The sequence below is a fragment of the Grampus griseus genome (genome assembly GCF_964374135.1).
Source record: "Grampus griseus genome assembly, chromosome: X".
Lineage (NCBI taxonomy): Eukaryota > Metazoa > Chordata > Mammalia > Artiodactyla > Delphinidae > Grampus > Grampus griseus.
Window position 1 is genome coordinate 73,597,814 of NC_138999.1, and position 24,528 is coordinate 73,622,341.

At 34.4% G+C, this 24,528-nt stretch overlaps 1 protein-coding gene across 1 annotated transcript in view; it reads left to right on the forward strand.

Annotated features, from left to right (window-relative positions):
* Nucleotides 1-24,528, forward strand: part of DACH2 (dachshund family transcription factor 2) — a gene marked incomplete at both ends in the record, with an annotated part of 640,183 nt that overhangs the window by 141,791 nt on the left and 473,864 nt on the right. Inside the window, one exon of the mRNA XM_082681824.1 lies at nt 1,408-1,446. Within this exon, the coding sequence (XP_082537950.1) occupies nt 1,408-1,446 (39 nt within the window). The remainder of the gene's footprint in view (nt 1-1,407; nt 1,447-24,528) is intronic.

A 24,528-nucleotide genomic window follows, 5' to 3' on the forward strand; every position in this document is an offset into this window, starting at 1 on the left:
ACAGTCAAAAAAGTTCTGTTGTCTTCAGGAAATTTTATAGTTAAAAAAAGAGGATCTCTGGTAAAAGGGAAAAAGTCCTCCAATATAAAGCCCATTGGATTAAGGAAGTATGCATTATCATTGACTTGGTATGTATGAGTATATTCTACTTTAAGAAAATGTAATTTCAAAACAGGTTGTGTGAGTGAACTATAAAGCAAAATCAAATAGTTCTGACAATCAAGTGACAAAAACACAAGAGTAGGTGAAAAAATGCTCACCTTCCTTCACTGCCACCTCCTTTCCCCCGCAACCCCAGATACATGTTTGCATCTGTGGGTTTTTTTAAAAATGTTTCCATAGGCCTTTAAGCAGGGAAGCAGTTGCCTTTCTAAAACAAATAAACAAACAAACACCTGAAAGGAGTCTTTTAACAAAATGGCTATTAGAAGAAGAGATTATGAAGGGGGTGATGAACTAACCATACATATTTGTAGTGGACATTAGAAGGAAGTTCCTGTTTCTATACTACTAAGAAGTACAATAAGGCTCAAAATAGCCAAATTACACTACTTATAGTTTTTTTGTATCTTTTCATTTTAAATTTCATTGTTCTTTATTAAAGGGTTTAGGAACACCGGGAAATATTATACTACTGGAAAGAATGGTTGTTTTGTTAACTAAGATAATTATGTGGGCTTTTTATTGATCTCTTATGTATGTGTTTAACTTATTTTGTGCAGTTGTGTGTATGACTATGTATGTGTGTTTGTGTCTGAGTGTGTGTGTGCATGTGTAACCCTTTTGGGGAAGATGTAAGATAGTTCAGTATTGCTTCAGAAATCAGTATATAGTGAGCTGTGTGATTAATGGCTCCATATTTAGGAAATTAAGGCATAACATTGATATTGGCCTACTTTCATCATCCTGTTGGCCGAATAAAATGAGAAAAAAAACTAGAAGGGATTTTCTTTCCCTAAAAAGTGTTGGAATACTCAATGGGATGGGAAGGAAGGCTCTTGAAAGAAAGGGGAAAGACAAAATACTGCTGAATCTGTTTTTGGAACTGTTACGACCCAAGGCCATTTTCTTCAACAGAATTTACAACCATATTTCCTTGCCTTCATGTATAGAAAAGCCCTAAACTACATGACGTTTCACATTATTCTTTACTCAATGGGGATTAGACCAGAAATGTAATAACATTATTCATATATTTAAAACACTACCTAATAGCAATTCAGGCTTTCCTACCTTCTTTGTGCTCTTCCCTGCTGGTGTTTCATTGTGTGTAACCTATCTAAAATTTCTGAAGAATTTAAGATTTTTTGTGAAATATAATAAAGACTTGATTAATTGGAAGCTACTAACCAGAACTCTCAATTAACCAGTTTTATTTATTTATTTTTTGCTACACTCTCCTTTTAGAAGGAAGAGGCAAATGACAAGAAAACAAGCTGTTAACAGGTATTTATGTATTTATTTTTTAAAAATCAACTTCCTGGGAATGTCCTGGAGTCTGTACAGATTCAGCCCAACTTCAGTAATTTTATTCCCTGTACTATACTTACTAAGGTAGGAAAGTAGAGCCATTTAAAATTTTCAGCAGCAAATATTGAATCTTGCTTAATCTTTAGTTAATAATAAGAAAAATGAAATCCAAATAGCTAATTAGAACCTGTCTATCCATTTGAGGGTTCTAGTTAATTGGGGTCTTCACGGTTTCACTATTGCCAGTTAGTGATCATTCATATGTATTAACTGGGAGTGAATCTCAGGAACGCGTAGTTGGGAGATGACTTCCAGCCACAGAGAGCAACTCCTTCCCTGTGAACTAAAGCAGAAGCTGGAGAAAGGCTGCAAAGTTGATGGGGGTTGAGTAAGGGTCACTGACATAAAAATCATGACAACTATGTAAAATAATGGGAAAGTAATTCACCTGCCCCATGGCTCTGAAATGCTTAGGAAGGTACATTCACTTTTGCAGGGCAGCACAGGCTATTAAGTGTGCTACAGCAATAATGGCAAAAAACCCCCAAAAACCCAGGCCTTCTAATCTTCTGGAATTTTTCTAAGCATTAAGCACAGATATATATTGTAGGCATGCTACTAGTTCTAAAATATTTGAAATTATTTTTTCTCTAAAAATACATTTTAAAAATATTTGGAAGTCTAAGATTTATGCTTGAAACTTCCTAAAATATCTATGACAAGTTCAGTTAAATTGCAATCAGAGACACCATACTGCTCCAGACTTCATACCTTTTAGGTTGTAATGGGAACAAAGAATGGGCAGTTAACTCAGAGGCGCAAGGGAGAAGGAGGGCAACCCATGATTCTAAAGTACAGTTTGATATTGACTGCCACACACAGCCTTCTCAGGTTAAATCACCCTATGGTGACTTTACCCCCTTCCTTCAGGGCTGCTCATGATGCATGTTTTATCTGTATTTTTCTACAAGAAAAATGTCATAGCGTTGTTAGAGAGATGGGGACCACACCATGTGATTTATCCTGGGTTTACAACATAGAAAATGAAAATCATCATGGTGGTATTTATAATATCTGGGGCATTTTCTCTACTAAATATTACTGTCAAATATCATGCACACTAAATAATACCCAAGTGACCTGAAGCAGTGGATGTGCCTCCTTAAGTGCTAAACTTATTTTTAAACTGTGACTTCAATGCTGATGGAGACTAGAACCCACTAGATTTCATTAATGAATGATTTTAACTGAAAAAGTTTAAGTGGATTGAGTTTTGAGATTAGGTTTGGGATATTGAAAGTAAGTGCTTTGATTTTATACGGATGCAATTGAATTCAGGCATTGAAATTGACTTTTTTTTAGTAAAATGATATGTAAATGAATGTCAACTTCTTGTTTTTAATTAAGCATAACAGTAGTTTATAACTGTATATATTTATTTCTAGATTAGTCAGAACACACATTACATATGCATATATATATATATATATATATATATATATATATAATGAGTTTTTACACTAACTGTAATCTGAGAAAAACTGTGAAATGTTTTTGAAAGTATGTGTGCTGACACTCAAATAAACTACAGGGAAACAGGAGAGTTGCAAACTCTAATGCCTACTGAGACAAGGGTGGTAGCATAAATGAAAGGCCATAAGCAATAGGGAGTGGTGGGGACTATGGTGACCTAGAGAGCATATATTCTTTCCAAAGATGGCAGCTATTACTCAGCTCAGCTGATTGCTACCAGGTGGGAATGCAGGCCCACTGTTGTTAAGATTTGACTTTTTAAGAGAAACTGGGAATCCAGATTTTTATATGAAATTCTCCAATTCTTAAATGTTGGTAACTAACTCAATAAAAAGCAACACTATGCAGGCAAAGCAAAACCCATCTGTGGTCTGGATCTAGCACATGGGCTATCAGTTTGTGACCTCTGCTTTAAACTGTAAGTCCTCTAGGTACTGCGGTTTAGAAAATCACAGTATGTTATAAATGCACACAAAGATCTTGATGATGGAAAATTCAAGTAAAGTAAATAAATAATAAGTGGAGTGCTTGTAAATAATTCTCCTGATACTCAAAATGGTGGTTATGCACCTTGTGATTTTTTTCTTACTACATGGAAATAGCCAAGATATTTTTCCCTTAATGTGGTTTGAAAACTAAGATAAAATTATGAATTTTTCATTTTCATATTTATCAGTGCAATGCAGTACGAAAGATAATTTCTTCTATGTCCAAAAGAGAATATTTAAGTTAGGCTCTGTCATATAACATAATTAAGGCTACTACTTAAATCCCAATTTATGGTGCTTTAATAGGAAGAAAGCCATGTATATAACATGTGTTGTTTTATTTTAAATTGGCTTGCCTTTAAACAAATTCCCTTTTTTATCTGGTGAAATTCCTTTGTTTTTACAAATGATTAAAGTAAGAAATAAAAGAAATGTAAGTAGTTAGCACAACAAAACTTCATTTGAACTTTTGATAGGCATTGGCAAAGATAAAACAAAAGCTGGTCATCTGAGATTTTACTGAGGTGACTGTTTGACTGATCTGAGACTTTGCTTGTTTGTCTGTCCTGCCCTGGACCTTAGCACATAATCCCACTGTGCTACAGTGCTTTTGACATCTGTATGCCCCTTTCATCACTGGCAATCCAAAAGAATATTTGTCTAAAAAGGAAACAATTAAATTCCAACCTCTCTAGCAAAAAAAAAGTAAACCAGAAAAAAAAAAACACTGCTAAACCTGCTTTAATGACCCCCATGATCTGTACCACAAATCCTTAGTTAGGATGGTAAGTTAATATTGTCATTTTTGTTGAGAAACGTTTATCAGAGGACTTAAGAAAAAGAGAAAAGTAAAAATGAAAGAGAAAGAAAAGAATTCACAATCTCAAATCCTAAATTAACTAAAAAAAACCCACCCCTCATTTGTTGACATACTATTCTACTTGTAGATTTAACACAAAAAACATATGAAAGATGATAAATTGTTGGACAACTGGTCAACACATATGACAATGTGCAAAATAGCTGATGTTTTACTTAAATAAAATTTGGGTGGACAGTGCTACCCTTTCTAGATCATCAGATAGTTTTGACCACAGGTAATCTTTTGTGTGATAGGGATGAACTACGTTTAAATGTATTAATTAATTAAAACCATTCCCTAAAATCTCTAACAAGTGGAGATTCTTAGTTAATTGGCTAGTCCTGAAAGATACAGAATCTAAGAAATAAGTGACTTTTTGACCAATGTAGACATATAAATAAGGTTATTCAGGATAAATTTTGATGAACTAGTACTTTTTATAATATCTAACATTTTTTGAACATGATATCCCTGGTGTTTTCCATGTGTTAGTTCATTTAATCATCATAACAGCCCTATAAGGCAGGTGCTATTATTGTGATTCTTGTTTTATGGATGATGACATTGAGGTACAGAGAAAGTTAAGTGATTTATCTAAGGCCACACAGCCTACAAATACCAGAGCCAGCATTTGAATCAAGGCCATTTGAGTTCAAAGCTCATATACTTTGGATTAACATGTTTTATAACCTGACAACTGGAATCAGACTAATTACCAAAACACGTAATTTCATTATATTTTTATATATACATATACATTATATGTATATGTATATATATACTTTTTCTGACTTATCAAAAATGACATTTCTATTCTGAAATCAATTTTGGTAACATCACTTTGGTAGTGTGTAAAGTTAGCAACATTAATTATAAAATAGTTCAAATAGAAAGAGCAGGAAATAATGAGAGATACCTGTGGACCAATAATCAGGTCTACATTCTGCTACATTTGATTCAGAGCTCAATTGAAAAAATTACAGATACAGATGTTTCTGTAAAGCATTAGTGATATGAGTAACACTAATATTCTTTCTATTATACTTCACTCTTCATTGGAAGTAACCACTACTTTAAAATTGGTGTGTATCATTGCTATGTTTTTAAATTTTATGTGTATTTATACGTAAATAATATGCAGCATTGATTTTTGTGTTTTTAAAATGTACCTAAGTGGTTTGGTATTATAGTATCATTTTGTAATTGTTTTCGCATTATGTTTTTGAGATTTATCTGCGTTGATACATGTAGTTCTAGTTCATTTTTAAAAATTGTCCACTATACTCTTTCATTCTATGAGTATACCACAGTTTGATTATTTTTTACTGTACTGATGAACACTTAGGTTGTTTCTAATTTTTGTTGTAATGGGAATCATGTTTTCTTGTGCCCCTGTGGGAAAATTTCTCTGGTGTATAAGCCAGAAGTGAAATTGTTGAGCTGTGGGCTATGCACATCTTCAACTTAATAGTTACTGCCAAATTGCTCTCTAAAGCTGTTCTGATTTACCCTCCCACTAGCATTTTATGAGAGCTCCTATTTCCCAAGATTCTTGCAAATGTAGTAGGTATTTTTAACAAAAATTTCTTTGAAGAAAAAATAATTCTTTTTCATTGATTCTCTTTCATGATTATACACTACAGACGAAACGTTGATTCTGATCACAGTGTACATGACGATGTTTACTGATACTATATATTTGTGTCATTATTTTTCATTTAAAACAATATGCAGTTCAGATAAGCATAAGGATACTATGTAAAATTTGTAAAGTTTTTTCCAGGTTTCAAAGCACTTTCCCATAAAGCCTCATTTGATGAGGTATTGTGGTATAGCAGGAAGAGCTCTGGAGAACGAGTCAGAAGTTCATGGCCTGAAAACAACCCTGCAAATCACTCTGACTTGGGACCTCAGTTGCTGCATCTGTAAAATTAGGATGTTGGACTAAGCTATCTCTTAGAGACATACTATAACCTTTGATCTATGATACATATTGCCCCCTTTCCTTGAAGCTGTAATTTACTTATTGTGCATAAAACATAAAGACAAAATTGAATTTTATCAATTTGTGAAACTGTTGTAACACCCTCTCACTTAGTTAAGATCATGAGTTTATCCTGTTTATCTTTGTGTTTCTCTTAATTCAAGGACAATTGGGGGTGGGGGTGGGAAAGAAGATGGGAGCAGGAGCTCAGCATTATAAGGACTAGTCAGTGGCAACACACCATCTTGAATTAATCTTCAATGTTCCACACTCTGAAGCATTACATTGCAAATGCTGAAAATACAATGAAAGTTCAAGCACTATTTTTTTGTGGCTTTGTGTTTCTTTTCAAGCTCTTTTTATGCATTTCAGATTCAGAGAAAAGAATATTCAGTATTTTCATCTCACTTAAGATTTGATTCTAACAGTGCTTTTTTGGTGCTGCACATAGCTACTTAAAGTAGAGGGAGGACTCAGGTTGACTGTTCTGTATTTCTTTTTGGATGGGGGAGGATAAGTAATTGATTTTGTGTTTGGAGAGACTTTTCATTAGAAAGATCTGGATCTTTAACCTGAGGCTTAACAAAGAGCTTTCAGGCTTTCTTAGATTCTATGTGTACTGGAAAGAACACTCAGTTAGAAACCTATCTAATATTGTAAGAGATTAAAGTATAAAAGGGAGAGAGTCGAAACTGATTTTATTTAACCTCCCAGAATTGAAAATATACCACACTCACAAACACTCACACATTCACACACACAAGTATATCCTATCTCAAGCACAGAATACCTATTATTTTCAATGACTTTTAAAAAGGAAACTCTGTTTATCTATGAGAATATTGAACATAGTTATGTTTTTAGTGAAGCTTCTACTTATGGAAGGTAACAACTCTGGCAAGCAGAGTCTAAATCAGTTAATCTCTGATGATGAAGACATTTTTGGGGGCCTCTCTTTTTTTCTGAATAGTCCTGGGAAAAAATGTTTGACTACGGCCTTCCTAGGAAGTGAGTTGACCTCCTACAGAGATTGAACATCAGATATTACAAGAAAACTGTGGTTCACACACTTTGTTCAGATGATCTCCAGATTAATACAATTCACGTGTATCCCTCATTGTCCAAATGTGACACTAAGCCTAGAGAATCCCACATAAGTTGCTTTTGAGTGTTTTTACCCACTTTGACGTATTTGTGAACTGACTGTGGGGCCCATATCTAAGAACTTCCATTCCTATTTTTGCTAATTGGCATCTTGCTTTACAGTTTAAGCATACTCTGAAAACCATTATTTTGCTCATTGTGTTACTTCCACTAGTTCAATGAAGAGGAACTTGTGCCAAGTTAATCTAGACTATTTTTGCCCTGATCTTACTTATCCTTTGTGGGGATTTAATCAGGTTATCTAACTTCTTCAATAAGCACTAAATAAATCACTCAAAACACAAGATATTCCAAAGTCTTTCAGCTAGTTTCTGTAGGTCAGAGCATTTTTAAGACAGCACATCTTGGATATAATCACAAAGTAGCTGATAAGACTGTTGGGAAATTACTACTCTACTTTTAAAAAGAATAAAAATCATGGTTCTGAGTATTTACTAAAAAACAGGAAAGGAGGAAATGTAAGCATTGCTGTTTTGCCTTTTCATCTGCATTTCTAAAAAGTATTATTTGCAGTTGAGATATTAACAATCTTTATTTACAAAACCGTTTGCTGTTTTTCTATGTACTACTCCTTATTGAGTGCAGACGCTTTTGTTAGCTTGAACGAATCCTTGGCAAACAACATTTATGTTTTATCCACAAAACATCAAAATCATGGACACTGTTGTCTTTACCACTGTCTCCAAGAATACCCAGGTGCTTTGCCACTGATGGCATTTAGATAATAATACTATAATATTAATATGGAAAGATTCCTTTTTGCTTTTATTGAAAACCCAGTTTGAACCTTGAGCAAGTCATTTACATGATGTTTCCTTGGGATTACCTACATTCTTGTCCACTCTGACCTTGTAATTTTGCTCACAGTTGGAAATGTAACGCAGAGTGACTAAGATAATGTTGTTTACACGCACTTTAAGTGGAGTGACATTATAGTCAAGCAAGTGTCACATCACCCAAAGTGAAGGAAGACTTAATTACCATAATCCCGTGAATACTAAAATTTCTTGGCTATGTGTAGCATAATAATGCAATGTTCTGCATGTTCCATTTAATAATGTGAAGGTGCAATACATTAGGTTTCAGGTTGTGTGTCTCTTTAATATAAAGGAAAAGAAAGTGAATTATAGAAGGAAAACGGCCTTTTGTAAGTAGGATACTTGTCTGAATGTTCAGGTGAAGTTGATCCTTTCTTTGAAACTTAGAAGAGTTGCCTAGTGATGTGAAAATAAAGGGACTGCTAAAATATCCATAAATCTAGACACCAGTGAGTAGAGTGACAGACCATGAATTTCTCTGGAGGGTGCAGGGTAGATTTAACTAAATGACTGAGACAGGATAAAGAGGAAAGGTTGATAACCACCTATTATTGTGCAATGGGGAACATATCATTAATTTACAAAGAGAGTGGTGACATTTTTTAAAAATTGTATAGCCCTATTCTTAAAAGTTTGTCAGTGTAACTAATTAGTTGCTAAAATGGAGTTGATTCTAAGACCCAGTATGAATGCATTTGAAAAGACAGTGCATTGTCCCTAAATTGGGAGGGTTTGTAATACATCTTGATGAATGCTACAAAATAATGTTCAGAAATGGGACTATTATGCCAAAATGGCTGTTCTTTGGTTTGTAATCCTTGAAGGAGTTATGTTCCATGGCAACGTGCTCAACAGTCCTGCATACATGTGAAGTGCCTTAAAGACGTGTCCTGCTTTCTGTTTTTGATAACACCGAGTTTTCAATACAAAGAATAAACTTACTCAAAGCGTTCAACTCCTCCCAGCATATTAGGACTACAAAGATCTGCTGTTACTTGGGATTATTATTGGGAATTTTTGTTTTTTAACTAATTGTAATGTTCAAAAGGGGGCAAGTACAAAATGATTCAGCCACAAAATGTAAAACATTATTTTAATAAATCCATTAGAAAACTAAGATGTAAAAACTGTATGTAGCTCAATCAACAGATTCATGTAAGTTGGTGTCTCATAAATCATGATATAAACTGATATATCTTCTGATATATAGCGTTCTAGACTTTTTAAAAAATATTTAAAAGATGTTAAAACATATAAAATATTGAAGCCTATTAATAATAGCAGTTGTGCTTTGATTTATTGCAATTAGAAGAGTTTAAAGCATTTTAAACTGATTTATCGTTACCAAATATTCTCCCTGTGACAATATTTTAATTTAAATATATAAACAAAGTTATTCTTTGATTTTTATTTGATGAAAATCAAATAACTTGGATGTTTTCATTTAAAATGGCTAATTCTAACCAAATAGTATATTTCTACAATACAATTAGTCAGTAGAGCTGTATGCTTATACTGCTTTAAAATGAAATTAGCCTAAATAACAAATATAGCTATTTTATATTCTTTATGCTGCAAAAGTTTTACAAATACCCATTAAATCACATATTGATGTATCTAACATATTATGTAAAAAGAAGTTAGTAGTTTTTATTTTTTAATCATGGATTACTTTAGGCAATAAAGCACCCACTGTATTCAGAACATTATATGAAGGGATTTGGGACATCTGTCTGAGGCAGCCCATTAAAAAATTGTATATACATATTTTACTTTTTGGTTGCATTAACTCAAATTGTGCTTTCCTTAATTCATTTGTCCAGCTCTTCCTCTTCAAAAATCACTGCTTGTGATTTTTGGGACTAAGTTGGACTCCTATTCATGTAGAGATAAAGCAGTTTTTAATTAAGTTGGGCTTGGCACAAAAATGGTTAGAGGCAATGGTTTTTTTTTTTATTTTTAATGAAGTTTTTGTTTTAGAACAGTTTTAGATTTACAGAAAAATTGAAAAGGTAGAGAGACTTCCCATGCACCCTGTGTCCAGTTTCCTAATTGTTGTTAATATTTTACAATTAATGAATCATTTGTCACAATTAATGAACCAATATTGACACACTATTGTTAAAGTTTATAGTTTATTCAGACTTCTTCAGTTTTTCCCTAATGTCATTTTTCTATTCCAGGATATAGGATACCACTTCATATTTAGTCATCATGTCTCCCTAGACTCCTCTTGGCTTATGACAGTTTCCTAGACTTTCCTTGTTTTGGATGACCTTAACAGTTTTGAGGAGACAGGTCAGGTATTTGTAAAATGCCCCTCAATTGGAGTTTGCCTGGTGTTCTTCTCATTGTTAAACTAAGTTTTTGGAAGGAAGACCACAGAGGTAATATTCCATTTTCAACACATCATATCAAAGGTACATGCTATCATTATGACTTATCATTGTTGAGGTTGACTTGATCACCTGGTTCCTGTAGTGTTTGTTAGGTTTCTCCACTGTAAAGTTACTTTTTTCCTTTTCCTTGACTGTACTTTTTGGAAGTTTTTGGAAGGAAGTCACTATGTGCAGCCCATAGTTAAAGAGTGGGGAGCTAGTTATGCTTCACATTCTTAAAGGCAGAGTATTTGCAGAAATTATTTGGAATTCTTCTGCAAGGGAGATTTATCTCTTCTTAATATTTATTCATTCATTTTTTTCACTATGGTCGTATAAGTATTTAATTTATATTTTAGATTATAATCCAATGCTACGTTATTTATTTTATTGCTTAAATTTTTCTAGCTTTGGCCATTGGGCACTCTTTCAGTTGGCCGCTGGGTACCTTCTACATGCCCCTATCATTGTAAAGTTTTTTGAGCCCTTCTTTACTTTCTAGCACTACAAGATACTCCAGGCTCATTTTGTAGATTTACTGCTCTAGTCCTAGAATCAGCCATTAAGGGAAAGTTTGTTTAGAGGAAGATTTGATCTTCTCAATCTTGAGCAAGTATTGGAGGTGGCTAAAAAAAAGGGTCAGGGGGACTCTCTCAGTTCCATTTTCTTGTTGGTACCCTAAATTTTCCATCATCCTGATAATGCACATAGGCCTCATTGTCTCATCACATATATCTCCTCATTTCTTTCATAATATCTAATGTTATCATATCATATCTTCTAGATATCATAGTCTTCTACAGTCACACACATTCATGGTCATGCATAGATTTAGAAATGTACTGTGCAACTCTCCAACATACATGTCCTTTCTGCAAAACACCGCCCGCACCCTGCATCCAGTATACTAAGTTTATCATCAGTTCCTGAGTCACTGTGGATTCTTTTTTTTTTCTTCAGAGAGGGTTTGAGGTCAAATAAGTTTGGGAAATATGGGGTTCAGTAAAAATAAACAAGTTTGTTTATCACAGGTCTTCTTCAGGGTTTATACTTTGTTAATTTGCTCTATGAATGTATAAGATGTAATAATACACGATTTCTCAGTCTTTTTTTTTTTTTTTTTTTTTTTGTGGTACGCGGGCCTCTCACTGTTGTGGCCTCTCCTGTTGTGGAGCACAGGCTCTGGACGCGCAGGCTCAGTGGCCATGGCTCACGGGCTCAGCCGCTCCGCGGCATGTGGGATCTTCCCGGACCGGGGCACGAACCCGTGTCCCCTGCATCGGCAGGTGGACTCTCAACCACTGCGCCACCAGGGAAACCCTCTCAGTCTTTTTTGATTAAAAGAACCTTTTTGTTTAGAGAACTAGTGTTCCATGAAGTACAATTTTGGAAATACTGCTATAGTGGTAAGTGTCCTGAGTTTGTAGTCAGAGATCTTGTGTTTAATCCCTCACCAGTAACAGCTAGCTCTCTGATCACAAGAAAATCAGTTAACATCTCTAAGTCTTTGTTTTCTTATCGATCAGATGGACCTATGGATGTCTCTCACAAGATTGTTGTGAAGGGCAAAAATGAGCAAAATATGCAAGAATTTTTTGGAAAAGCTAAAATGTTTTGGAAATTTAATAACCACTGTGAAGGTGGGGACTGTGCCTTTGTTTTGCTGACCACTGTTATCTCCAGTATCCAACATATTTTCCTGACATTTAATCTTCAGTATCCAATAAATATTTATTGAGCAATTGAATATTACTATCACTTACATTATTTTCTATTTTTCTCCTAGCGCTGTATAGCAGCCTATGACATTTTATAAATTGTTTCTGAAATTAGGAGTCTATGTTAAAAAAAATAACAGAATGCAGGCACAGTTGAAGTGGCTATATGCATGAAAAAAAAACTTTTGATTGCAGCCTTTGTTTTACTGAGCATGTGTTCCCAGCCAATGACTGGCTGCATTCAGATTAGTTTTCATTGCTTCAAGCTGACCAGATTTCCTTTTGAAATAAGGGCACTGGAGCTTTCACCTCGACACTGTGGTGATGTAAAATTCCTGCTGCAGATTCACTGAGCTGGTGCTAGAACAGGAGCACCTGTGAGCACAGGCTGTCAGAAGGCCCTCTGAACCCTAGAGTGTTGAGGCTACAGCTGCTGGGTTGAGAAGCAATTGGAAGCGCTTTGTCACTCCTTCTTGTGCAACCGCAGGAAACCCACTAAAGGCTTTTAATTTCTTTGGATGTATAATCTGTGTTGATTAACAGGAGTTATTGGGTGGAGCTGTGCTGCGGGTGGCAGGGCAGGCCCTGTTAAGCAACATATTTTGGTAAGGATAGTAGTGTCCAGATAGTAACAGAAACAGGGACCTCACATCATCTGTTTTGCCTAATCCCCCACAAAACAACATATTCTATAAGTATTCTCAGAGGCAAACATTTTAGATTCCAGCTTCTCTTTTTAGGGAATCAACTGGAGCATGTTTATTATATTTGATTTTGAAAAATTGTCAGCCTCCCTAGAAATGCTAGGTGATTATTTGAAGTGTAGGAAGAACACATTTAGCTTTGGAAATTGTAAAAGTATTTTAATCAAGTTCTAGGTTTGTTGGTAAGTTAGTGAGACAATAGACAAGATCAATGCAGGGGTTTTTCCTTTCTTACTATTTAAATCAAAATGACACATACTAGCAAAGCTTTGTTCATCATGTAGTTCATGAATGCTGGAAAATAAAAAAGATTTAGTTAAAAAAAGCCTCTGTATAGGATAATGGTATCCTATCCTTTTCACAAGTGTTGGTCAGACATGGAAATTCCACAAAGATAGTTTAACAATTTGTAGAATTGTTTACACTCTGAAATAGTTAGAAATATCCCCCATGCCTCCTTCCCCATCAAAAGATGAAGTATATACTTTAATTTAAAGCTTCTATAAAATATGTGTGTGGGTGGAGAAGCGAGGGCTTAATATTAGATTATACAGTACTATGACTGTATTGCCTGATGGATGTATTATTTTTTCTCTGAATCTACCTTCACTAAATTATTCATTGCAGATTTTAACCAAATTTATTAGTTCTTTATTTAATTGAATAGATTGTGGGACAAGAGATTCTTTCACATGTGCTCTTGAAAAATTTGCAACTTTTATGTAAAATAGAACCATCTTCTTTAAAATAAGCATTTACAGGAAGGGGTTTTAAGCAAACATTTAAACCTTAATGCAGAAATTACATTCCGGAATCTTTCCTTGCACTTTGAAAATTCACCAAGTTTTTTGAATTTATGGCAGCATAGCTAAATTCCAGCAACTGCAAAAATAATTAGTAAAATTAAGTTGAAAATTTTGTAAACAAATAAAGTAATTATTCATTCTGTACCATACTACCAATGTGAGAGGACATGTTAAATGATAAATTAGGCATGAACTGTTTTAATCTGTAAACTGAACATGTTAGCAAACGGCTTGCGTTTGTAATTAGTATTTACGGCCACAGGAGAGTGCCTCTTTTAAAACAGTGACAAGAAATTGATCAGTTTAGGTTGTCATAGCAGCCAAAATAGTTCCATTGCTTCTGTTAGGTTTAACCTATTATGCTATATGCCCATGTTTAGAAATACGTTTATGAACTATAAAGATAAACTACTCAATAATGCAAAAGAGGTTGGGATGCCAAAATGCCAAACTGACAAAAGTCTGAATGAATGCTTGAACACTTCATAACAAGCTTAAGTGTTCTATGGTTGTCATGACATTTCTTTTACAAAGCAAGTGATGTCTGGAAAAAAATCTTAAAACTAGATGAAAATGCAAATCCCTTTATGACAGTATGTGGCTGTCACATTTATAATAACAGACAATAATTGATGATTTATGAGATGACACCATGGCAACAAAGTCTTTCATCATTGGCACCCCTAGGTTACTTTTATATTAGGGGCTTGCGGGTGCCTGTGAAAAGTTTCCAACATGACATACAAGAAAGTCTACTCTTATCTTAATCCATTAGATCTCATTTAATGCAGGGTGGAAATATGGTAGAGATTTTCAAATCATCTGACAAAGTGAAAGCTGGCAATGTCTTTGGTAAAAAAAAAACTGTTAAACTAGTAAGCACGTTCAGTAGCTGAAAATGAGCAGATTTGTTTCTGTCACTTAACGTTTCAAAGAAAATCTGTAATGCTGCTCTTAAGTGTGAGTGCAAGCTGTTAGGTTGTTTAAAGTTATGGTATCTGATAATATCCTTACATAGGGAGGTGGGAGAAGGAAAAAGGGGGTGCAGTGTGCATTGAACTTGCTTGAACTCAGAAGAAAGATGATTTTTTAATTTGATTTTAATGTTGAGGTCTTTCTAAAAGTGGAATAAATGTATAATTGCATATTCTAGGTTGATTTTAATGTGTGTGGTAGGCTGAGGAATAACATATTGCCATTATTTAAAGAGGATCATCTATCAGTTTTTCTGTTGTAGGTGATTTAAAATATTGGAAATATAATGAACCTTCTGCCTTGGTTTTACTGTCAATTTATCAAAAATGAAATTATTCGATATTTGGACCTCTAGAAAGTTTCCTGGATTTTTCTGCCACCTATTTGATCAAAACAAAGGGCTAAATCAGATAATCATTTTGAGATCCTTTCAGTGGAGTTAGTCTATGATTTATAAGGAGCTGTAGAAACATCAAAAATCAGAGATATTGAATGTAAAATACTGAAACTATCTGACTTTAAATAACAGAAATATAACATAAGCATGCATATCAAAGTTAACCTAGCTTTTATACATGAGGCTTTAAAAAATATGGATGTAAGGAATTTTCCAAACACTTACTTCTTATCTAATTTAAACCTTTCTAAGGATAAAAATACTTATTTCATTCAGAGGATCAGATAAGCCAATTATATAAAGTAGGATCTCTGGTATCTTTTCATTAATACCTTTTATTTGTACATTTCCTACAAGGCTATGGTAGGAATATAAAATCCTTAATTAACTCTGACTATTCTCAGAGCTAGTAATTTTGCTCCCAATTAATAGTTAAGAAGATGGAGTTTACCATTCAATGTCATAATGATTTACGTCAGTTTATATAAGAAAATAAGGTAATTTTGATTGCAAATCTTCTAGATGATGGAGAAATCACACAAGAGGACATGATTTTTATTTTAAAATGACAGCTGGTCCTGACTCAAGATTTTACTCAGTGATCTGGAATATATATAAGATGCAGAACGCATTGTCTCTATTTCCTAGGAGTTTATAATTTAGTTGACCAAGATATTAACTATAAGCATGAATCAACCAGAAAATAAACCTAAAGTACTAAATTAAGAAAGTGTAATGTTGTATTATATATAGATCACAGGCATAAGAAGTAAAGCTATTTGTGATAAGGGAAAATGTCTGAAATGGCTTCATAGATGATAATAAGTTAGGAGGTAAGAATATTCTAACTCAGACCTTAAATGAATTTGGGAGATTTGAATTGTCAGAAAAGTGCTACTCTAGGTTTTGAGAGCCCAAATGAACAAAGACACAGAGATAAACGTAATCATGGAATATGATAGGAACATTGTAGAACTGTGTCTGACTTAACACTGAAGTGATAGCACTGGGGACTAGTAAGAACAACACTTTGATATTGAATAGTCACCTTATTTGTTTCTCTACCTCCATTTTTGACTGATCTTGAGAATTAGTCCATCCTCCACACTGCTGCACATCACTACTCCCCTTGATCTTACAATAAAGTCCAAATATCTTAACATTACTTTCAAGGCCTTTATATCAGTGGTTCTTAACTGGAGGTGATTTTGCTCCCACTAGATATTTGGCGATGTTTGGGGACAATTTTGGTTGTCAACAGGGTGTGGTGGTGGTGCTACTGGCATCTAGTGGGGAGAAGCCAGGAATGCTGCTAAAATTCTGTAATGCAGAGGGAAGCTCCAGAAATACCAAAGAATTACTCAGTTTAAGTCTTCAATCATGCTGAGCTGGAGAAATGAGAAATGCTACCTTATATGTAACCCCTGCCCCCTTTTAAATCTCATCTCAAGCTACTTTCTCCTTTACTATCAATTCAACTGCTTTGGTGCCCTTGAACATTCCAGTTTCTCTCTCACTTTCAGATTTTCATAAATACTCTTCTCTCTACCTAGAACACATGTCTGTTCCCCTTCTTCCCACACTTCTGCCCTTCAACCTGCTAAAACCTATTTACTCTTCTATATATGCCTATTTAATAGACTCTGAGTGCAGGAAGCATGTTGTATTCACCTTCGTATCCCCATTGCTCAGCATGTTGTTTGAGATACAATAAATGCTTGTTAAAGAAATAACATCAGTTGGTAGGGGTTTGGATACTGAGTTAAACAAAGACGGTAAGGACCTGGGTGAATATCTATAATGGCTGTGGGGATGAAGAGGAAGAAGTAAATTTGAGAGAGACTGCAAAGGGAGAATTTCCTCAGATTGGTAAATGATTTGATGTGGATTGTGACAGGAGAGTCAAAGATGATTTCTACAAACCAGGCAGACTGAGGGAATGGGGACAGAAATGAGGGAATTCATAAGGAAGCTTGATCTTGAAGAGTCAGGTAATGACTTACTGATGTCTATAAGAAGTGGGAAAAATATTTCAGTCTGAGTGAACTTACTAGCTCTGTGATCATTTAACCCCAGTTTCTTTATCTGTAAAATGGGTAAAGTATGAGTACCTACTTAATTGGGTGGTTGTAAGGATTACATGAGTTAATACAGATAGATCCTATGTTCAACTGTACTATTATTTAAGATGTAATAAAGCAGTTTGACATGAAAAAAAGCACTTATCCCAGTGCTAGACATATAGTTAACACTTAATAAATGTTAGCTATTATTATTATTATTTTGCTGTAAGGGTCCTTTCCTTCTTTGGTCTTTGCCTTTTGTTTTTTTTACTTTTTATTTTTATTTATTTATTTTACATCTTTATTGGAGTATAATTGCTTTACAATGGTATGTTAATTTCTGCTTTATAACAAAGTGAATCAGTTATACATATACATATGTTCCCATATCTCTTCCTTCTTGCGTCTCCCTCCCTCCCACTCTCCCTATCCCACCCCCCAAGGTGGTCACAAAGCACCAAGCTGATCTCCCTGTGCTATGCAGCTACTTCCCATTAGCTATCTACCTTACGTTTGGTAGTGTATATATGTCCATGCCACTCTCTCACTTTGTCACAGCTTTCCCTTCCCCCTCCCCATATCTTCAAGTCCATTCTCTAGTAGGTCTGTGTCTTTATTCCTGTCTTACCCCTAGGTTCTTCATGACATTTTTTTTTCTTAGATTCCATATATATGTGTTAGCATACGGTATTTGTCTTTCTCTTTTTGACTTACTTCACTCTGTATGACAGATTCTAGGTCCATCCACCTCACTACAAATAACTCAATTTCATTTCTTTTTATGGCTGAGTAATATTCCATTGTATATATGTGCCACATCTTCTTTATCCATTCATCTGATGATGGACATTTAGGCTGTTTCCATGCAGCTCTATTTACAATTGCCTTTTGAAATTAAACTTCTTCTGGTACATCTATTATCTTTTCCATGAAGCCTTTTATGGTGATTCAAGGGGAAGATGATCACCTTCCTCCTCTAAACTCCTATAGCATTTTAGTTTAGCAACTTTTTTTTGCACTTCTCACATACTGCCCAGTCCTACATTTGCACATGTATTTACATTGTGAGTTCCTCGAGGGTAGGACTGTGACTTACTCCTCTTTTCTTGACATATAGAAAGTGCTAAATAAATGTTAGGTTATGATAATTAGTTGTCATTCTTATTATTATATTTGGGGAATCATTAGGGTATGATAGTTTACTCTTAGAATTAATGTGTTCTCTCATTTATATTCAGTATCAATGTTCTTAATATTTTCAAAAAGCATCAATTATGTTTTATGAAATAGTACAGAACATCATTTTAACTTGAGTACTAAGCAATTTGAATAATTTAAATGTATTTAATTGATGCTAGTCAAGTTTCATTATTATTGGAAAGCATACCTGATTAAAGAGCATTTTTTAATTAGATATTTTTAAGCTATTATGTAATAGTGAAAGGTCTTTTGTTTATAAGTTATGAAAGACTATTTTTGCTTTTAATGTCAAACCTTTGAAGAAACAGATGTATTAAAAGATTGCATAAAAGATGATGGATTTTTTAAAAAATGAAATAACCAATGTCCATAAATTTCCAAGAATGCACATCCCTTGTGGTTTCCCTTGAGATTGAAAATATAAAATATCACTTATGTAAGTGTTCAGAACTAAGTTCAGAAAATACAGCCTAGGGATGTCTGGAAAGTTTTGTAGTTACATTATATAACTTAAGAACTTCAGTGTGAGATATTCTTTCATGTCTTTTGCACAGATTTAATTTGATTCAGTGATTCAATAAACTTCTCTGTGCTTAGGGAACTGTTTTATATTTGTAATTTATTTATTATATGTGGGCATGATTCCTAGTTGGATCAACCTTCTTTTACTATAGATGTGAGTACACCTGCCATAGAATTCAATTGGGACTTCAAGTGCACATCTTAGGGACATACTTTGCCTTTGGTTTACATGTGTAAGCAGGACAGTATAATAAATGAGTCTCAACTGAAAGGTTACATGAGCATACTCTGATTTATAATGACCAGCTCTAACATATAACACCAAAGGACTAGGTGAAGATGTAATTTTTAATATGTTACAGTATTTCCTTCTAAGCAATTTCACTCTAATCTTATAAAAACAGAACTTTTCCAAGTGTTCAGTAGCCTTAGTTAAGTGGTACATAATTAATCAAGTTATTTTTGACATTTGGGATAGTTTCTTTGATGTGATTAGCTATTAGGCAAATGTACATTTTTCAGAAAATGTTGATAGTTGCTTCAAAGAAGAGAAGGGGTGGAGTTACCTGGATGTTGCATAAATAGCATGAAAAATATTAATATTTATTGCACTATTCATGAACTTGCATCAACAAGCAGTGACATTTAGCTGGTAAAAATAATAACTGAAAGAGGTAAACTAATGAGGCAGTATTCCATAAATATCTATGAATATTTGGTTGACTTCCTCAGAATAGGTAAGAGACAAGGGCTAGAAATAGATGTAATTTCATAAATGTATAAACACATTATAGACCAGAAAACATCCTATTATTCAACCTTTTATTTAATCAATTTGAGTGATATTTAAACATAGTTAAATTCAACTTCTTGAATTATGAAGGGAAAAGTGCCTATCATAATTACTTTTATTCTCTGCCTTTCCCATCTTTAAGGCCTAGATTATGTCACCTCCTCCATATACCTTTCTTGAAGTGAAGGGAACAATAATATATATTCCCCCTTTTCTCAACTCTTCTTACACTCTTTGTTGTGTATCACTCATATATTTATTATTTCTTTCAGTTTATTAAAAAAATATTTATTGATGGGCTTCCCTGCTGGCGCAGTGGTTGGGAGTCCGCCTACCGATGCGGGGGACACGGGTTTGTGCCCCGGTCCGGGAGGATCCTGCGTGCCGTGGAGCGGCTGGGCCCGTGAGCCATGGCTGCTGAGCCTGCGCGTCCGGAGCCTGTGCTCCGCAACGGGAGAGGCCGCAACAGTGAGAGGCCCACGTACCACAAAAAAATATATATATATATTGAGTACCTATATGTACTATAGGTACTATTCTAGGTACTTGACACACAGTCATGAACAAGGTAGACAGAAAAAAAATTCCTGCACACAAGGAACTTATGTTCTAGTGGGTGGAGACAGAGCAACAAACAGGATAAAGTAGTAAAATGTATATTAATTATATTACATTATGTTATATTATATAGTAATATGTGCTAAAGAAAAAAATAAAGATGGAAAGGGGGATTTGAAATTTGAGGAAGAGGTGAATTGAAATTTTGGATAAGGAGACTGGGGAGTCTTTACTGAGGTGACTTTTGAGGAAAGACTTGAAGGATGTGAGTGAAACAGCCATGTGGGTATCTAGGGGAAGAACCCTCCAGGCACAAGGAACAGTAAGTGTGAAGGTCCTCAAGCAGGAGCTTTGACTGATTTCTTCAAAGAACAGCAAGAAGGGCAGTGTGGCTTGAGTGGAGTGAATGAGGGAATGAGTGGTAAGAAAATAGACGAAAGAGGTGACAAGGGACCAGAACATGTAGAGACTCGCTTTTACTTTTAAGGAAATGAGAAGCCATTGGAGGGTTTTGAAAAGAGGAGTGACATATTGTTACTTAAGTTTTAATAGAATTATTCTGTGGAAGGATCTTGTCTACTACAATATTTTAACCAAGGATTATAACAGGAATATATACAGTCAGAGAATGATCCAGGTATCTAAAATCTTCAAAAGATTAGAAAGAATGACCTGTAAATCAGTAGATGAGTCTAAAAGAGGACTATTTGATGAATATTTTGATAACATGAGGTTCAAAGCTCAATGTTTTACAGAAAGAGTGAAAATGATCTGGAAGCAATAATGAGGAGCAAGGTAGACACCTACTTCACCTCAGGCCCAGTAGTATGAGGGATGTGAGAGAGTAAGCAGCCAACACTTGAGTAGGCTCATATATTTTAACCATGTAATAATGTCTTTAACTGTGGTCGATGTAGGTCTTATATACTCAACTACACTGCAAGTCTTATAAGTAAGATTGAATAAGAGTGTGGAAATTCACAGGTCTCCAGGTTATATATATATACGTACCTCACTGTATTTGTAAGTTCCTGGGGACAAGGGCAAGGTCAATGTTCAGGAAGTTCTTTGTATAGGAAACAAAACTTCACAAATAGTCACCTTTTAAAATAATGAATCAGGGAATTCCCTGGCAGTCCAATGGTTAGGACTCCATGCTTCCACTGCTGGGGACCCGGTTCCTGGTCAGGGAACTAAGATCCCGCAAGTCACATGGGGTGTCCAAAAAATAAATAAATAAATAAAAAGCAAAAATAAAATAAAATAATAAATCATAATATCCTTCAGAGAACAAAGTTGTTTTTAAAAAAAGTATTAGTAGTGTAGATTGCAAAAAAAAGAGAAAACATAATTCTATTATGACAGAATGAAGTCATATAAGCATACAGAGAACCAAGAAAACAATTCTTTCACCCAATGCATTAAATGACATAATGAAAATACTCAAAAATATTATATTTAACACTATTTTAACAACTTATGAGGATAGAACAAGTCAAGGTTGGTAAAAAAAAAAAAAAAGACAGTACTTTTGCCATGAGTTATTCAAGCAATTAAAAATAAATGTAAAAATGTTTTCTGTTACTCATGGCAATATGAGTCTGAAACAAGTTCAAGTAATAAGATATGTTATATATAAGGTTTATTACTTCTTCTCAAATAGGAAAATGCTTTATCCAAAGAACACTGAGTTGTTTTTTGTTTTTTGTTTTTTTTTGCGGTACGCGGTCCTCTCACTGTTGTGGCCTCTCCCGTTGCAGAGCACAGGCTCCGGACCCACAGGCCCAGCGGCCATGGCTCGTGGGCCCAGCCACTCCGTGGCATGTGGAATCTTCCCGGACTGGGGCATGAACCCATGTCCCCTGCATCGACAGGCGAACTCTCAACCACTGCGCCACCAGGGAAGCCCCACTGAGTTTTTATAGCAAGGGAATATAATAGGAAGAAAAGATGTTCATAGGATTCATTACTAAAAATAACACTAAAATATAGTATTGACAGTATTTTAAATTTAATTAGGAAGTCTGTTAGAGGTGTTGATAATGAAACTGGCATGGTTTTAGTTTATGTTGACCTCATTTAAGGCATAGACATAATTTATGTTAGTTCAGAAATGCTAAGATGTGTCCAGAATATAAGAGAGAATGACTAATCCCTATAATAAACTTTGAGTCGAAGGCTAGGAAAAATGTATTCCAGATTTCACTTATGTTCTTACATCAGAAACAGATCTACATCCCTATTTTCAAAGTTTCTGCAGAGAACAGCATGTATATCTGGTTAATGGTCTAAAAAATAGTTTTAGATCCAAGTTTTTTTTAAAAAAACTTATTACAATTACTTACTTTAGATTTTTTAAAAATGAAAACTTCCTATCTGAAGAATTTTAAAGACCTAAAAGGAAAATGTGGAGGAGGGAAAATGCATGTGAATCAACTCATGAAACACAAACATTAGAATTAGTGTCAGACTGGATTAATTATTTTTCTTCTTTGGTCGTGTAGAGTAAAGCTACTTGAACACGGAAACATGAACTAACATGATTTAGCCTGAAAAGTTTTAGTTAACATGATAATGTGATAATCAACTAAAACAGTGCATTCATCGATTCATTTATCAACAGTATTGAGAACTGATAGTACTGTGCTAGGTGCAGGAAACAAAGCTTGGAAGTTTGGAAATCTAGTTGGGAATACAACATAGCAAACTTTAATGAGCATGGTAGACCTGGATTTATATCCCCAGCTCTGCCACTTGACCTTCTGCCAGTTATGTAATCTTGTTGAGACTCAATTTTCTTATTTATAAAAAGGATAATAATATTCTCTATGATATTGCTTTGTTGTGGGAATATATGATGCATGTGAAGTACCAATCCTTCAGTACTCCATCTGCAAGGGATGGATTTTCTCTTTAAATTTCAATCCATTTTCTGTGATTACAAACCTGACATGATTAGTACAGACAAAAGTTTTGAAGAGGGAGAGATCACTGTGGCCTAAAATACTTTGTGACTCCATGGATGAGAGAATGGCATTGAACTTTGTTTGAACGTTAAGTTGTATTCAATGGCTAATGGATGGGGAAGAGCTTCTAAGTGGAGGTACACCATACTCAAAGATGTAGAGAACGGAAGGGAGAAGTTTTTTAAAAAAATTTTTTGTGGAAGTATAGATGATTTACAATGTTGTGTTAGTTTCTGGTGTACAGCAAAGTGATTCAGTTATATATGTATATTCTCTTTCTCTCTCTCTCTCTCTCTCTCTCTCTCTCTCTCTCTCTCTATATATATATATATATATATATATATGTATATATATACATTCTTTTTCATATTCTTTTCCATTATGGTTTATTGCAGGACATTGAATACAATTCTCTGTGCTTCCCAGTAGGACCTTGTTGTTTATTTTATATATAGTAGTTTGTATCTGCTAACCCCAAACTCCTAATTTATCCCTCTCCTATCCCCTTTCCCATTTGGTAACCATAAATTTGTTTTCTCTGGGAGTCTGTTTTGTAAATAAGTTCATTTGTTTCATATTTTAGATTCAACATATAAGTGATATCATATGGTATTCTTTTGGTATATATTTTTATGGTATATATCTTTTTCTGACTTACTTCACTTAGTGTGATAATATCTTGGTTCATCCTTGTTGCTGCAAATGACATTGTTTTATTTTGTTTTATGGCTGAGTAACATTCTACTGTATATATGTACCACATCTTCTTTATTCATTCCTCTATTGATGGACATTTAGGTTGCTTCCATGTTTTGACTATTGTAAATACTGCTGCTATGAACACTGGGGTGCATATATCTTTTCAAATTAGAGTTTTCTCCAGATATATGCCTAGGAGTGGGATTGCTGAATCATATGGCAACTCTATTTTTAACTAAGGAACTTCCATACTGTTTGCCATAGTGGCTACACCAAGTTACATTCCCACCAACTGTGTAGGAGGGTTCCCTTTTCTCCACATCCTCTCCAGCATTTGTTATTTGTAGACTTTTTGATGATGGCCATTTGACCGGTGTGAGGTGATACTTCATTGTTGTTTTGATTTGCATTTCTCTAATAATTAACGATG